Source organism: Bufo bufo, chromosome 4 (genome assembly GCF_905171765.1).
Source record: "Bufo bufo chromosome 4, aBufBuf1.1, whole genome shotgun sequence".
Lineage (NCBI taxonomy): Eukaryota > Metazoa > Chordata > Amphibia > Anura > Bufonidae > Bufo > Bufo bufo.
The window spans coordinates 384,611,855-384,629,274 of NC_053392.1; the positions used below are offsets into that span (position 1 = coordinate 384,611,855).

A 17,420-nucleotide genomic window follows, 5' to 3' on the forward strand; every position below is an offset into this window, starting at 1 on the left:
TTCAGTGTCCTCCACAGATCTCCCCCCCCCTTCAGTGTCCTCCACAGATCTCCCCCCCTTTAGTGTCCTCCACAGATCTCCCCCCCTTCAGTGTCCTCCACAGATCTCCCCCCCTTCAGTGTCCTCCACAGATCTCCCCCCCTTCAGTGTCCTCCACAGATCTCTCCCCTTCAGTGTCCTCCACAGATCTCCCCCCCTTCAGTCTCCTCCACAGATCTCCCCCCCTTCAGTGTCCTCCACAGATCTCCCCCCTTCAGTGTCCTCCACAGATCTCCCCCCCTTCAGTGTCCTCCACAGATCTCCCCCCCCCTTCAGTGTCCTCCACAGATCTCCCCCCCTTCAGTGTCCTCCACAGATCTCCCCCCCTTCAGTGTCCTCCACAGATCTCCCCCCCTTCAGTGTCCTCCACAGATCTCCCCCCCTTCAGTGTCCTCCACAGATCTCCCCCCCTTCAGTGTCCTCCACAGATCTCCCCCCCTTCAGTGTCCTCCACAGATCTCCCCCCCCTTCAGTGTCCTCCACAGATATCCCCCCCACCCAGAGCCGCTTCCTAGCTAATTTATTTACTGCACTTGCCTCTGTGAAATTGAAGAGAAGCGCCGTAATCTCGCACAGGCGCACTGGCAGAGGCCAGGAAGACGGTGCATGCGCACTTCGATGCCTCTGCCAGTGCGCCTGTGCGAGATTACGGCGCTTCTCTTCAATTTCACAGAGGCAAGTGCAGTGAATAAATTAGCTAGGAGGCGGCGCTGGGCGGGGAGATTGCAGGCACAGGCAGCATCGCTTTGCTGCCTGTGCCGTTCGCAGCGCGCCCTGCGCTGATAAAGTCCGGTCACTGCGCGGGCTGCATGACACGGCTTCGCGTGCCGCATTTGGCCCGCGGGCCGTAGGTTGGGCATCACTGGTATAAACAAAACCAGTCCTGCAAAATCTACCTTGCAAAAAACATATGGCGTTCCCCTCCTTCTATGTCCTCCCGTTTGGCCAAACAGTAGTTTACGACCACATATGGGGTGTTTCTGCAAACTACAGAATCAGGGCAATCCATATTTGGTTTTGTTTGGCAGTTAACCCTTGCTTTGTTCCTGGAAAAAATGGATTATATTGGAAAATGTTAAAAAAAAAAATCGAAATTCTTAAATTTTATGTCCATTTGCCATGAAGTCTTGTGGAAGACCTAAAGGGTTAACAAAGTTTGTAAAATCAGTTTTGAATACCTTGAGGGGTGTAGTTTCTAAAGTGGGTCATTTTTGGGTGGTTTCTATTACGTAAGCCTCACAAAGTGACTTCAGACCTGAACTGGTCCATAGAAAGTGGGATTTGGAAAATTTCTGAAATATTTCAAAATTTGCTTCTAAACTTCTAAGCCTTGTAACATCTCCAAAAAATAAAATATCATTCCCAAAATGATACAAACATGAAGTAGACATATGGGGAATGTAAAGTCATCAAAATTGTTGGGGGTATTACTATGTATTACAGAAGTAGAGAAACTGAAACTTTGAAATTTGCAAATTTTTTCAAATTTTTGGTCAATTTGGTATTTTTTTGTGCAACAAAAATTTACTTTTTTGACCCAATTTTAGCTGTGTCATGAAGTACAATATGTGACGAAAAAACAATCTCAGAACGGCCTGGTTAAGTCAAAGGGTTTTAAAGTTATCAGCACTTAAAGTGACACTGGTCAGATTGGCAAAAAATGGCCAAGTCCTTAAGGTGAAATAGGGCTGAGTCCTTAAAGAGGACCTTTCACCGATTCTTACCCTATGAACTAAGTATACAGACATGTGGAGCGGCGCCCGGGGATCTCTCTGCACTTACTATTATCCCCGGGCGCCGCTCCGTTCTCCTGCTATGCCCTCCGGTATCTCCGTTCCCTAAGTTATGGTAGGCGGAGTCTGCCCTAGCGCTGGCCAATCGCATTGCAGAGCTCACAGCCTGGGAGAAAATAACCTCCCAGGCTGTGAGCTCTGCGCTGCGATTGGCCAGCGCTAGGACAGACTCCGCCTACCATAACTTAGGGACTGGTATCTCCGCCTACTATAACTTAGTGAGCGGAGATACCGGAGGGCATAACGGGAGAACGGAGCGGTGCCCGGGGATAATAGTAAGTGCAGTGAGATCCCCGGGCGCCGCTCTACATATCTGTATAGTTAGTTCATAGGGTAAGAATCCTCTTTAAGGGGTTAAAGGGGAATTTCAAATCACAGAGGGACAGGAGAATCTGGGAATACAAGTTCATGATAACCTTTGACACACTCAGATCAGAAATGAATTTGTGTCATGGATTTATGTCCCTCTACATCTCTTAAGGAATGTGGCCCTCAGATCTCTTGGGTTCATCGCATTCATGGACAGGACATCAATTAGAGGACAATAGAACTTTCACACTTCTTATCTATAATCCTCATGTAGAATTGCTCCAACAAATTACTGTTACAACAGTTTGTTTCCTCCTCCACTCATATTCATCTGCTTTACATCACTTGTCTCATCTACCTCATTACTCCTATGTACTTGGTGTTATGGTGTATAAATATGTGAATCTTCAGACACCGTCTTAAGAGACGCCTGATGAAGAGGCACAAGTAGACTCGAAAGCTAGCAATTTTGTCATCATCTTTTCAGTTAGCCATTAAAAGGCATCTCAATCTTTTTTCATCTTATAGCTCAGGGAAGGCAGAGCAGAAAAAATGAAAACGGAAAATCGCAGGGTGCCGACTGCCGAGGGGGTTAGAGATATTGTCCAGGATTAGAAAAACGCTGCCGCTTTATTCTAAAAACATCCCCACACCTAGAAACATAGAAACATAGAATGTGTCGGTAGATAAGAACCATTTGGCCCATCCAGTCTGCCCAATATACTAAATACTATGGATAGCCCCTGGCCCTATCTTATATGAAGGATGGCCTTATGCCTATCCCATGCATGCTTAAACTCCTTCACTGTATTTGCAGCTACCACTTCTGCAAGAAGGCTATTCCATGCATCCACTACTCTCTCAGTAAAGTAATACTTCCTGATATTACTTTTAAACCTTTGCCCCTCTAATTTAAAACTATGTCCTCTTGTAGCAGTTTTTCTTCTTTTGAATATTCTCTCCTCTTTTACCTTGTTGATTCCCTTTATGTATTTAAAAGTTTCTATCATATCCCCTCTGTCTCGTCTTTCTTCCAAGCTATACATGTTAAGGTCCTTTAATCTTTCCGGGTAAATTTCATCATGCAATCCATGTACCAGTTTAGTAGCTCTTCTCTGAACTCTCTCCAAAGTATCAATATCCTTCTGGAGATATGGCCTCCAGTACTGCGCACAATACTCCAAATGAGGTCTCACTAGTGCTCTGTAGAGTGGCATGAGCACCTCCCTCTTTCTACTGGTAATGCCACTCCCTATACACCCAAGCATTCTGCTACCATTTCCTGCTGCTCTATGACATTGTCTGCCTGCCTTTAAGTCTTCTGAAATAATGACCCCTAAATCCCTTTCCTCAGATACTGAGGTTAGGACTGTATCACAGATTTTATATTCTGCTCTTGGGTTTTTACGTCCCAGGTGCATTATCTTGCACTTATCCACATTAAATTTTAGTTGCCATATTTTTGACCATTCCTCTAGTTTTCCTAAGTTCTTTTCCATTTGGTGTATCCCTCCAGGAACATCAACCCTGTTACAAATCTTTGTGTCATCAGCAAAAAGACACACCTTACCATCGAGGCCTTCTGCAATTTCGCTGATAAAGATATTAAACAATATGGGTCCCAGAACAGATCCCTGAGGTACCCCACTGGTAACAAGACCTTGGTCTGAATATACTCCATTGACTACAACCCTCTGTTGCCTGTCCCTCAGCCACTGCCTAATCCATTCAACAATATGGGAGTCCAAGCCCAAAGACTGCACTTTATTGATAAGCTTTCTATGTGGGACAGTATCAAAAGCCTTACTAAAGTCTAGATAAGCGATGTCTACTGCACCTCCTCCATCTATTATTTTAGTCACCCAATCGAAAAAATCAATAAGATTAGTTTGACATGATCTCCCTGCAGTAAACCCATGCTGTTTTTCATCTTTCAATCCATGGGATTTTAGATGGTCCACAATCCTCTCCTTAAGTATGGTTTCCATTAATTTCCCCACTATTGATGTCAGGCTTACTGGCCTATAGTTGCCCGATTCCTCCCTACTACCTTTCTTGTGAATGGGCACAACATTTGCTATTTTCCAATCTTCTGGGACGACTCCTGTTGCCAGCGATTGGTTAAATAAATCTGTTAATGGTTTTGCTAGTTCAACGCTGAGCTCTTTTAATAGCTTTGGGTGTATCCCATCAGGCCCCTGTGACTTATTTGTATTAATTTTAGACAGCTGACTTAGAACCTCTTCCTCTGTAAAGACACATGCATCAAAAGATTCATTAGTCTTCTTTCCTAACTGAGGTCCATCTCCTTCATTTTCCTTTGTAAAAACTGAACAGAAATATTCATTGAGGCAGTCAGCTAGTTCTTTATCTTCTTTTATATACATTCCTTCTTTTGTTTTTAATTTGGTAATTCCTTGTTTTTGTTTCCTTTTTTCATTTATGTATCTGAAGAATGTCTTATCGCCTTTTTTCCCTGACTGAGCTAATTTCTTCAGACACAACCTGCCTATGGGTTGTGTCTGGTGTAAGCTCAGTTCCACTGAAGTGATTGGGGATGACTTGTTATACCACACACAACCTGTGGACAGGTGTGGTGCTCAAGCAGACACCTTGTTCTACTCCTGGACAACCCCTTTAAGGCACACACAGCATGGAGAATGAATAGTGATGCACAGCTCAGCACTGCACCAGTGACACACAGAACGGCCAGAGGAAAATGCAGTAAATACATGTGCCTGTTTTATATCATGAGTTGTCTGAATCTATCTGGAAGTCTTGATGCAAATGTGAACAGAGCCAATAGACTGTCCTGCATCTAATACATAGATTCAGGGGCGGACATACCGCCTGTGCAGCCGATTTGGCTGCACAGGGGCCCAGTGCGATAGGGGGGCCCATGAGAGGTTCCGTGGCAGGGCAGGGAGAGATGAGCGCTTCCATTGTGGAAGCGTTCATCTCTACAGTATATTCATCTGTATCGCCGTCCTCAGGACAGCAATACAGATGGATGCTGCAGCGGGGCAGGAGAGAGAGAGGTGTTTCCCTTACCCATCCATCTGATAGGCTGCAGGCCTAGTGCCTGCAGTCTATCAGAGGCCAATACAGGCGGTGCGATGACGTCATCCCGCCGCCTAAACTGTACAGCACAGGACACAGGCCGGAAGAGGCCTTCACCGCTTCACTGAGAGTGTCATGGAGGTAAGTATGTGAGTTCATTTTTTTTTTTTTAACACTATGCTGTTGCCCAGAATGGGGAAGGGGGGAGAGAAGCACTATGGGGGCATCTACCAGGGGGCATTATACTGGCACACATGGGGGGAGAGGAGCACTATGGGGCATCTTCTAGGGGGCATTATACTGGCACACATGGGGGGAGAGGAGCACTATGGGGCATCTACTAGGGGGCATTATACTGGCACACATGGGGGGAGAGGAGCACTATGGGGGCATCTTCTAGGGGGCATTATACTGGCACACATGGGGTAGAAGAGCACTATGGAGGCATCTACTAGGAGGCATTATACTGGCACACATGGGGGGAGAGGAGCACTATGGGGGCATCTACTAGGGGGCTTTATACTAGCACACATGGGGAGAGGAGCACTATGGAGGCATCTACTAGGGGGCATTATACTGGCACACATGGGGGAGAGGAGCACTATGGAGGCATCTACTAGGGGGCATTACACTAGCACACATGGGGGAGAGGAGCACAATGGAGGCATCTACTAGGGGGCATTATACTGGCACACATGGGGGGAGAGGAGCACTATGGAGGCATCTACTAGGGGGCATTATACTGGCACTCATGGGGGAGAGGAGCACTATGGAGGCATCTACTAGGGGGCATTATTTGCTGGCACAGATGGGAGGGAGCACTATGGGGGCATCTACAAGGGAGCATTATTTACTGGCACACATGGGGGAGAGGAGCACTATGGGGCCATCTACTGGGAGCCCTATATATTAGAATTATACTGGCACTATGGGGGGGGAGCCATATTAGGCATCTACTGGGGGCCCTATATATTGGAATTATATACTGTCACACACGAGGAGCACTATGGGGGCATCTGCTGGGGGGCATTATATAGGGGCATTTTATACTGGCACAAACTATATGTGCAATATCGGGGTGGTGATGAGTACCATAGTGGCATTTTATATTGGCATACATTATCAGGGCATCTACTTGGGGCACTCTATAGGGGCATTTTATACTCGCACATTATGTCAGGCACCATGGAACGGGGGAGGAGCACTACATAGGCATCTACTGGGGGCAATATATAGGAGTATTTTATACTGGTGCAAAATTATGGGGCACTATGGGGACATTAGCTCAACTGGGGGGCACTAACGGTTTTATTGGGGCGCACAGTAGGGGGCATTGGCACACATTATGAGGGCACTATAGGAACATTGGCTCTACTAGGGGCACTAAGAGGAGGTATTCTTTTACTGCCACACAACAGGGCATTTTTTTGTATCATTATTTTTGGAGGACATTATGTTTATTAGTGTCAGGGACACTATTTGCTGGGCGCTGTTATTTTTTAGGGCACTGTGTGCCAATAATTATTGAAGGGGCACTATCTGGTACTAGTATTTTCAGGGGGTTTATCTGTTTCTGCAGTATAGTATTGGGAAGCAGGCACAGGATGGGGTGTTCAGAAGGTTGGAGGATGTTGGAAAAGTAGGCAACTAAGATGTCTGTCAAACTCTGCAGAGAGAAGAGACGGCTGAAAGGAATCATCATGGTGGTCTAGTCTGAAAGAAAAAGATGAGGAAAGAGAAGATCTAAGAAGACATCACTGGATGTACAAGGTATGTGGACCTGTATTCGGCTACTTTCACATCTGCGTTAGTGATTCGGGCAGGCTGTTCCAGCTGAGAACAGCCTGCACTGGATCCGGCACTGCTGGATGCAGACGGAATGCCCGCCGGCCCCATTAACTAGAATGGTGTACGCTAGAGATCCAGCAAAAATACAGAGAATCTGTGGGACATAAACCGCTGCATGCTGTGGTTTGTGTCCGGACGGATCGTAGTGCCGCGGGTGTGAAAGTAGCCTTACCTTGTATGTTTTGTATTGCTGCATGTAATATTAGGAGGGAATAGGTTAGGTTGAGAATTTGGCATGGGGGGTGGAGGGGCCCTCTGCTGTCTGTGTCCGCCCCTGCATAGATTTAATCTCTTTTTAAATAAATTCGCATCACTTCAAGAAATAGTTTGCAATGTAAGTGTCTTTCATTCCGGTACTGTAATGTATGCGGCCATCTACACGAACCATGAACAATTACAAGACTACACAAAGTCCACCATGTCTTGCCCATGTCTCAGCCCCTTTACAGCACTGCGGCACTTCCTGATCTTTCCACTAGGTGGCAGCACGCATTTGCATTTTCTAAGCTCTGTAACTTATTTCGCTGGGAACCTTTGTTTTGTAGCCGCCGTTTCCCTACATCCGGGGTATCCTGCAGAGAGCCCACCGTAATGCCGTGCAGAAACAAGTCTGAAGACTGCTGAATGGTGCGTCTTTCTGGTGCTGACCGTGTACTGCTGTTACTACACACTGGGGGTATTGTAGCCCATGTTTGGCAGTACCGACCTGCCTGCTCAGACCAGAGGCAAACAACCTGTGGATTCATAGGAATGCAGTTCCTGGGTCAGGGTGTGCCAGGAGTGTAGTTCCATGGTGGAGCATTACTGACAACAGCTAGTTAGTTGTGTAGCTAGTAGTCAGGTCACTGTTTTCACTGTGGCTTAAAGGGGTTGTCCACTTCCAAGTGGTTTTTAAATAAATCCCTTAGCAGGATCTTACCTGCTCCCCGATACTTTGTTCAGGCTCTGTGGGTCCACAGCTGTTTTCATGTCACTTTGGTCCTGGCATGGGAACCTCCAGCGTGGACGTGGCTCACTTGCTCCTTTCCAGCCACTGACTGACCACAGCGGTGACATGTCCCCCAAGTGCTTACCGCACGGTGACCCCGTCCATGCTGGAAGTTTACATGTGGGGACTGACCGAAGTGCAGTGAAGACAGTGGTGGACCCACCGAGCCGGAACTAAGTATTAGGGCACAGATAAATATGCTTTTCCGTCACTGGTCTCACTGGGTGGGTTATTGAAATGACAGTTCTCGGACAAACCCTTTAAGGCAGGCATCCGCAAACTGCGGCCCTCCAGCTGTTGTAAAACTACAACTCCCGCAATGCCCTCCTGTAGGCTGTTCGGCCATGCTGGGAGTTGTAAATTTGCAACAACTGGAGGGCCGCAGTTTGAGGATGCCTGCTCTAAGGGCTTGTCCTTTTTGGAACCCCTTTACAGAAGACCCCTCTATTTCTCAGACGGGGAAGGGGGGGGGGGTGTCCATTTATCTCACGCTGTTCACATGGTGATAACATCTGCTTGCTGGGGAACCTAAACACACAGAAAGAATTATCCAAAGTGGACAATCCCTTTAAGGAGAACCGGTCAATAGGCCAAATCTTCTGTAAATGCCAGCATCAGTGTGATCTCCTAATACAGCCATGCTGGTAAATGTAGTTCCACTGTCAAAACAGCCCCCGAACTGCAAAAAAATGCCAGAGACCACAGAATCATCAACTCTGAAAATAATCATGTGACACAACTCTGGAGGAGGAGTTGCAGACAGCATCATGTGATCCTTTTCATAGCGCACTATGTGACCTCACACAACTACTTGGTGACCCTTTCATACTGCTGCTGGTCTGTAGGGGGGGAGGGGCAGTTTTGACACTAGTGCCATCATGTGATTATAAATGCATGACGTCAGCGGCTCCTTGGATGTGAACGGAATGTGGAGGAATGAAGACAAATGTTCTCTTGCCACGTCGTTCCTGTGCAGGTCACAGTATGGGAGTGTCTGAAAGACTTGATTTCACGTTTTCCTGGAAACCAGACAACGCTCAGCTCGGACTCCACCCGCAGTAAAGATCTAGTGAGTACGTGGCTGGCTGCAGTGGTGACATTACATGGACGTGTGAACGCTGCAGCCAATCACTGGCCTTGCTGATTGCACTGCTGAGGATAGTGATTGGCTGCAGCGTTTATATGTCAATGTGACGTCACCACTGTGAGCCAGGAGAATGGGAATGGCAGCGTGGGATCTGCCATCTACGGTATGTACTTACTAGTTCCTTATTGCAGGTGGATCCCGAGGACTGTCTGGTTTCCTCCTCACACCGGACAACCCCGTTAACCCCTTCCTGACAAGGCGGTGTTTTCCATTTTTCGTTTTCAGTTTTCACTCCCTTCCTTTCCAGATCCATAATAATTTTATTTTTCCATTCACTTAGCTGTATGAGAACTTGTTTTTGTAGGATAATTTGTACTTTGTAGTGGCACTGTAATTTTGCATATGATGTGGATGGGATGTAGTGGGAAGCTGGAAAAAATTACAAATAGAGTGGAATTGGGAAAAAACAACAAACGCAATTCCTCCACAGTTTTATGGGTTTTGTTTTTACAGTGTTCCCTATGCATTAAAACTGATATGTTACCTTCATTCTCCAGGTCAGTACAATTACAACAATACCACATTCAATACTTTAATACTGGAAAAAATAGAAACTTTGAAAATATATATATATTTTTTTACATTGCCATATTCTGACCGCCACAACTTTTTTACATATACCGGTACATCTATGGAGCTGTGTAGGGGCTCATTTTTTCTGCTGGGCGATCTGTAGTTTTCAGTGATACCATTTTGGAGTATGTATGCTTTTTTGATAACTTTTAGTAAATTTTTTGGGAGGGAGTTGAAGAGACGAAAAAATCGTAAATCAGGAATTTTGATATTTTTTTTTTTCCATCCAAAAAGTGGCAGTTCAGGCACTTTGATTTTTTTTTTTTTTCTGGTTACAATCTTCACTACGAAGGTTAAATACTTCTTTTTGGATAGATATATATATATATATATATATATATATATATATATAAAACCACCAGCAGCACCATCCAAGAAAAAAAGGGAGGGTGCAAAGCCCAAGTATGGCAATACGTGCTCACCCACTTGTATAAGACAAAAATTGGACTGCACTCCAAAGGACTTTCCAATGAGTCAATATGCTTTATTCACCCATTAAGTGGCACAGAACGACGTTTCTTTAATTTTTGTTCCTCTAGGGGCCTTGAACATGTGACCTTTCAATAGTTTCTGCTACAGACTGTAATCCATATATTGCAGTCTGTAGTGCTTGTGTCATCTTCCTATTAAGCCCTGTTGAGACATTACAATGACAGAGCCTTCACAAGGCCATGACAATACTTCTGCACACTGCAGTTTTGCCATGCGGTGGAAGGTGATCGGAAGATATAGAGAGGACCCTCCCTCTGTCTAACCACTCAGATGCTGTGACTGCTATTGACCGCGGCATTTAAGGTGTTAAAAGACCAGATCAGAGTTGTCTCCAGTCACTGGGGACAGGAGTCAGCTATATAACATAGCCGGCAACTACTGGGTATTGAGCAGCATCAGCTCCTGAGCCTGCTCCATACATTTACCCGGCACCTACAAATTGTGCTAATGGCTTAATGAATAATGCAAGGTCTCTTGTTTAAGCCGTGGTTATATCTTTTTTAGTTACTCTGATTCCTATCTAAGAGCAGCAAGTGTTAAATCAGTGACATAGTACTGTGGCCCCATAAGTCACACTGCAGATTCTCATTGTAGCTTCAGCCTGCCTCCCCTGCCTCCTGCTCGTGATTTCTATTTGTGAGCTCTTACAAGCAGGAGGCAGGGGAGAACAGTGTGGAGCATCTCATCTCACAGTATAGAAAGTTAGGAAGAGCGTTATCAAGACTGGTGCTTTCTACGCCGGTCTTTATATACCCTGCGCTGCCGGAGGATGCCCCTAATTTATGATGAGGCGCATGCTTTATTATAGGGATCGACCGATATTGATTTTTTAGGGCCGATACCGATAATTTGTGAACTTTCAGGCTGATAGCCGATAATTTATACCGATATTCTGGGAATTTTCATTTTTGAGAAAAAAAAAATTCCTACACAAATCTGCTGAAAATTAATGTTTATTGTTAATGTGTATTTTTTTTTTTGTTTATTGTTAATGTTTATTTTTTTTTTTTTTTTTTTTAATTATAAATCTTTTTCATTTATACTTAATATTTTAGTTTTTTTTTTTTACTAACTTTTAGCCCCCTTAGGGACTAGAACCCTTGTCCTATTCCCCCTGATAGATCTCTATCAGGGGGAATAGGATCTCACACTGTCCCTGCTGCTCTGTGCATAGTGCACACAGCAGCATGGAGCTTACCATGGCAGCCAGGGCTTCAATAGCGTCCTGGCTGCCATGGTAACCGATCGGAGCCCCAGGCTTACACTGCTGGGGCTCCGATCGGAGGAGGAGGGGAGAGGGGATCCTGTGGCCACTGCCACCAATGATTAATACTGGGGGGCTTGGGGGGGGGGGGGCCCAATGAAGATAAGTCTCTCAATCATTCATATACAGGAGGCGGGAGCTGGCTGCAGAATCACATAGCCGGCTCCCGACCTCTATGAGCGGTAGCTGCGATCCGCGGCACCTGAGGAGTTAACTACCGCGGACCGCAGCTGCCGTTCATAGAGGTCGGGAGCCGGCTATGGGATTCTGCAGCCAGCTCCCGCCTCCTGTATATGAATGAATGAAAGGCTTATCTTCATTGGTGGAGTGGTGGCCACAGCCCCTCCCCTCCTCTTATGTTCTCTCTTCTCATTGGCGGCAGCAGCAGCACAGGGGGAGGGAGACACGGCTTCCTTCTCCCCTGTGCTGCTGAGGGAACACGGAGAGCGCTGACAGCAGCGCGTTCTGTGTTCCCAATATGTTATCGGTATATCGGCAAAATAGATGCCGATACCGATAACGTTCAAAATCCTCTATCGGCCGATAATATCGGCCAAACCGATAATCGGTCGATCTCTACTTAATTATAAATTAGGTGCATTCTCCTGCAGTACGTGCGCCTAAACAGAAATCTACGACAGCTCAGAGCTGCCATAGATTTACGGCTTCATTTGTGCCAGAAAACTGGCGTTAATGAAGGTAAATTTATGGGAGCTGCTTGCTGCGCCCCCTTCCTGCCCTTGCCATGCTCTGTTTTGGGAAAGTGACGAGAGTGGCGTAAAACTGATAGATGGGACAGTTTTTTTTTTTTTTATTCTCGCCTGTAACTTTTTAGCGCCACTTTTCAGGCACAAGAGGGATGATAAATCTCCCTCTTAGTGTCAGTCAGGGGAGTTTTTTGAACTCTATAGCTAATTATTGTAGGGAGTCGCCTATTATTTGACTGCTGTCCTGGCCTCGCAAAAAGCGAACATACGGTATATGAGGCTGACAAAATGTGCAAACCGTTTCATTCCTTTCAATTCTCGTTGAGGAATATCCAACTGTTTAGTGAAGAGGACAATTTTAAGTGCATATATTGCCTATGCCATCCACCTTGCTTGATGCAGAGCCCCTGGGATCCTGAAACTGAAGTCGTTTTTAGACAAACCTCTTTGGCTCACGAGTGAGAGTAGTAATAAAAGTGATCAATGTGTGCAACCCCTAAATATTATCCAATCTTCTTGAAATTGGCATGTATATCTTTTAGGGATCGACCAATATTGATTTTTTTAGGGCCGATACCGATAATCTGTGAACTTTCAGGCTGATAGCCGATAATTTATACTGATATTCTGTGAATTTTCATTTTTGAAAAAAAAAATATATATATATATATTCCTACACAAATATGCTGAAAATTAATGTTTATTGTTAACGTGTATTTTTTATTTTTTTGTAAATCTCTATTTTTCATTTATAATTAATATTTTGGTGTGTTTTTATATATATATATATATATATATATATATATATTTTTTTATTACTATTAGCCCCCTTAGGGACTAGAACCCTTGTCCTATTCACCCTGATAGAGCTCTATCAGGGTGAATAGGAGCTCACACTGTCCCTGCTGCTCTGTGCTTTGTACACACAGCAGCAAGGGAGCTAACTATGGCAGCCAGGGCTTCAATAGCGTCCTGGCTGCCATGGTAACCGATTGGAGGTCCCGGCTTACACTGCTGGGGCTCTGATCGGAACTGCCAGTGAGGAGGAGGAGGGGAGGGGGGTCCCTGTGGCCACTGCCAATAATGATTAATACTGGGGGGGCTTGGGTGGGGGGGCGCACTGCGCCACCAATGATTCATACTGGGGTGGGGGGGGGGCGCACTGCGCCACCAATGATTAATACTGAGGTTTGGGGGGTGGGGGGGTGCACTGCGCCACCAATGATTAATACTGGGGTTTGGGGGGTGGGGGGTGCACTGCACCACCAATGAAGATACCTCTATCATTCATTCATATACAGGAGGCGGGAGCTGGCTGCAGAATCGCATAGCCGGCTCCCGACCTCTATGAGCGTCAGCTGCGATCCATGGCAGTTAACACCTCAGGTGCTGCATCTGAGGGGTTAACTATCGCAGATCGCAGCTACTTGTCAGAGGTCAGGAGCCGGCTATGTGATTCTGCAGCCAGCTCCCGCCTCCTGTATATGAATGAATGATAGAGGTATCTTCATTGGTGGCGCAGTGGCCCCAGCTCCGCCCCTTCTCTTGTCCTCTCTCCTCTAATTGGCGGCAGCACAGGGGGGAGGGAGACACTGCTTCCTTCTCCCCTGTGCTGCTGAGGGAACACGGAGAGCGCTATCAGCAGCGCGATTCTTGTTCCCCATATGTTATCGGAATATTGGCAAAATAGATGCCAATAACGTTAAAAATACTCAATATCGGCCGATAATATCGGTAAAACCGATAATAGGTCGATCCCTAATATCTTTGACATCACTGAGACTCGGGGCGTAAGCAAAGTCTACAAAAATTTTACTTTAAATTTTTTTCCACTACAAAATAAAACTTGCCTGGTGACCCTATTGTCACTACTGTGTCCAGTCATTGGCTGAAGCAGTGCATGTGACCCCATCCGTGTACAAGTTGACAGATGAGAACTAGAAGTCCAGTGAAGGGAGTCAGAACTGGGCTGCGAGGAGCAGGGAAGTATAGATTTCTTCACCGCTGGGTGGGGGGACAAAAAAATCTTTAAGGTGGGTTGCCTTAAACTCTAGCCCAAGCCAAACTCTAATAAAAAATAAAGATCAGCCCTTGTGTTGTGTGAAAATGAAGAAATATGGAAACATTCATTCATCGGGAGCGTTTATATTCCCTTTTCTTCATTGCAGCAGGTAGATTGGAAGGAAGCTTTGTCTCAATGGATGAGAGGAAGATGAAAAGGAGGAGTCCCAAGTCCTCCACTAGTCACCCTCCACCTCTAGTGAATACTAAGACAAAAGCTGTGCCGCCCAGCAGGAGCACTGGGTTTTCCAATGTGCCACAGTCAGCCGGGCAAAAAACAAAGCTAAAAAGGTGAGTGTATGTGTTCTAAGATCCTGCATGACGGTCTACGGGAGAAGTCCCCAACCTCAGGGCCACACAGGGTGTTCAGGAACATCAGTCAAATGCTATTTATTAGAAATGAAGTCCGGTAAATATAACATGTAATTCAGATTTATGGCCAGTTATTAATAAGAATAACTATACAGAGGAATTCGTGTCAGAAATGGCAATCATATGGCATTGATCCTGGTGACTCTGGAGTGTAGGACACGTGGATTGTCGTGCGTCTCCACATCTGGACTAACAGCATACGTTTTTCCAGGAGTATGACATCCCTGGTGTCACTGAGTAAGAGCCTCTACTATATCTGTATGCCCCAGTAAGACAATTGGAAAAGGCAGACAACACTTTTAACTGGAAACTGCTAAGGTGATAGACGCCCTCATTTAAAGTGTTTTATGGTTTCCTTATGTTAGGAACGCTTGTTAGCAATTTCTTCCGGTGTAAAGGTGCCGCTAATTACCAGATGAACGTGCGAAAAGCTAGTTCTTTTAATCTGATCACCAAAATCATTGTTTGCTGGCAGCAGATCGTGCCGTCTGAACACAGTCTGCTGCCAGCAAATAATGATTCTGCATGGGGAAGAGCAATGGCATTAGTGATCCCTCCTCCCTATACTGTAGCGGAGATCGCTGCATGTAAATACACTGACGAGCAGGCGATTGTCGGGAAGGAACGCTTCCTTCTTGAGAATTGCTGTTTCCGAGATGTTTGCTGGACATGCTCTGAGCTCTGACGAGCCCAGCCATTATCACATGGCCACGACACATTGTTTTAATGCGGATGTCAACAATGAAGGATTCCATCCAGCAAGCAGAGATCTTGACAACGTGAGGGATTCATACACAAAGTACATTGGAAAATGATAAAGCTTTTTGCAATACAGTGAATAAACTTTATGTACTGAAATTGGAAATCCCATTAAAACAGCTTTATCTTATTAACCAATTAGCTTTCATTTTCTTCACTTTTGAAATGATCTGAACTTTTTTATTATTCACATTATTTGTTTTAGAGCTATTAAAGAGAAGTCCAAATCTCAGGGAGAAAGTAAAGGCGCTACCTCTGCAACTATTCAGCACTCTTTCCTTACAGATGTATCCGATGTTCAGGAGATGGAGAAGGGTCTTTTGAGTCTCCTGAATGACTTCCACTCTGGCAAGCTTCAAGCGTTTAGTAGGTTTTTATTTCCAGCAAGTGTGTGTAGCAATTTTTGGAAACAGCATTGCTTAAAAAAGTTGTCTCACTTCAGCACATGGCATTTATCATGTAGAGAAAGGTAATACAAGGCACTTACTAATGTATTGTGATTCTCCATATTGCCTCCTTTGCTGGCTGGATTAGTTTTTCCATCACATTATACACTGCTCATTTCCAGGGGTTCTGACCACCCTGTAATCCAGAATATAGACTAGATCTAAGTTGTCACTTATGACAAGGTCTTTAATGCAATGTGTATATAATGGGGCTGAACTGTAGCTCAGAGCTTCTCAAACAAAAGAGATTGCTGCAGCCAGAGAAGGGACTATTCGGTATTTACTGCCCCATCATTTTGATCATTTTAGTATCTAAGAGCGGAGTATGATGGAGGCAGAAAAACTGAACTTTGTGAAATTTGGTTTATATATGATTTGGAGCACTATTTCTGTGTAAAAAAATAATCCGGACTCCTAGAAGAGCCAGTGAGTGTCCTGCTGACCCTGCCCACATACAGTGATTGACAGTCTTCTGTGTAGACACACACCAATACAATGTTGTCAATCATCATGTGTGGGCGGGGTCAGCAGGACTCACTGTCTCTCATAGGAGTCCTGTTAGGTCTGGCATACTGAAACTCCCTTTCAGCTGAAGCTTCCTTTGCAGTGAGAGATCTGCAGCAGAAAGGACACATCCCCTAAGAGAGAATACACCCCAGTCTGAAATAAATCTAGCAAAGCAATGAATGGGGAAATCCCGACCTATGTACAGGGCTGGTTCCAGCTTTGTTAAAAAGAGATTATGTATTATATGATGTCTGATTTATTTTTATTTATTTATTTTTCATCAATTTAATAGGCTGTCTAGAAGTAGTTTCTGTTCTGTCTGGCTTGTTCTCTAAAGAAGTCCCAATCAGTGCAGATAATCTGATGTAAAAACCCTTAGGAAGGAGAAGAACTGCTAGCCAAATTAACTGAGTGATAGGTGGTATATTGAGAACTATTCTTTGCCTTGACTTGCTATAACTACAGCTCTTGTAGGTTTCCTCAGTAAGTATAGCTGCAGAGGAAACACTCTCTCAGTTGCAGCATGTTCGATACATCGTCCCAGAATGTGCCTTCACTCACGGTTGCTCTTGCAGGTAATGAATGTTCAATAGAACAGATGGAACATGTTCGTGGACTGCAGGAGAAGCTGGCCCGTCTGCATTTAGATTTGTATGGAGAGCTAGAGGAAATGACAGAAGACAAGTGCAAGATGGCCAGGGATTCCAATATGGACAGACTTCTCTCTGAAGTATGTGTTACTGGGCAATCATATTTACTTAGATCAGAAGAACAGAGTCCATTGTACTTATGGAATGTATGCAAAGTATAGTTTATATTTTTAGAGCAAGCATAACTTTTTCTTGTGTATGGGTTAAGCAAGGAATTCCTCAACTTGATCTATAGTGACCACTTCTTTTATTTAAAACTGTACCTGAGCTTTTTTTTAAAGTTTTGCCCAATGGCTGTGAAGGAACTGTTATGTTTGGACTTCCCTAACGTCTTTTTTATCCATATTATTTCCTGTTTCAACTGCACGGCTAGATGTATTTCACTCAGAAGCATGAAGCGTCTCC

The 17,420-nt window shown here is 45.0% G+C and overlaps 1 protein-coding gene across 4 annotated transcripts in view; it reads left to right on the top strand.

Moving 5' to 3' along the window:
• Positions 1–7,560: 7,560 nt before the first annotated feature.
• Positions 7,561–17,420, top strand: part of CCDC28A (coiled-coil domain containing 28A) — a 28,316-nt gene continuing 18,456 nt past the window's right edge. For 2 of the 4 annotated variants that reach the window (XR_005778423.1, XM_040429221.1), the window contains exons 1-4: positions 7,661–7,725; positions 14,389–14,572; positions 15,618–15,778; positions 16,941–17,095. Coding sequence is in view for 3 of the 4 variants with exons in the window: in XM_040429221.1 (XP_040285155.1) it covers positions 7,674–7,725; positions 14,389–14,572; positions 15,618–15,778; positions 16,941–17,095 (552 nt within the window). In the remaining variant the exon portion in view is untranslated. Of the gene's footprint in view, positions 7,726–9,199; positions 9,288–14,388; positions 14,573–15,617; positions 15,779–16,940; positions 17,096–17,420 lie in introns of those variants that run through there. The other 2 variants (XM_040429222.1, XM_040429223.1) reach the window with 2 other exon arrangements.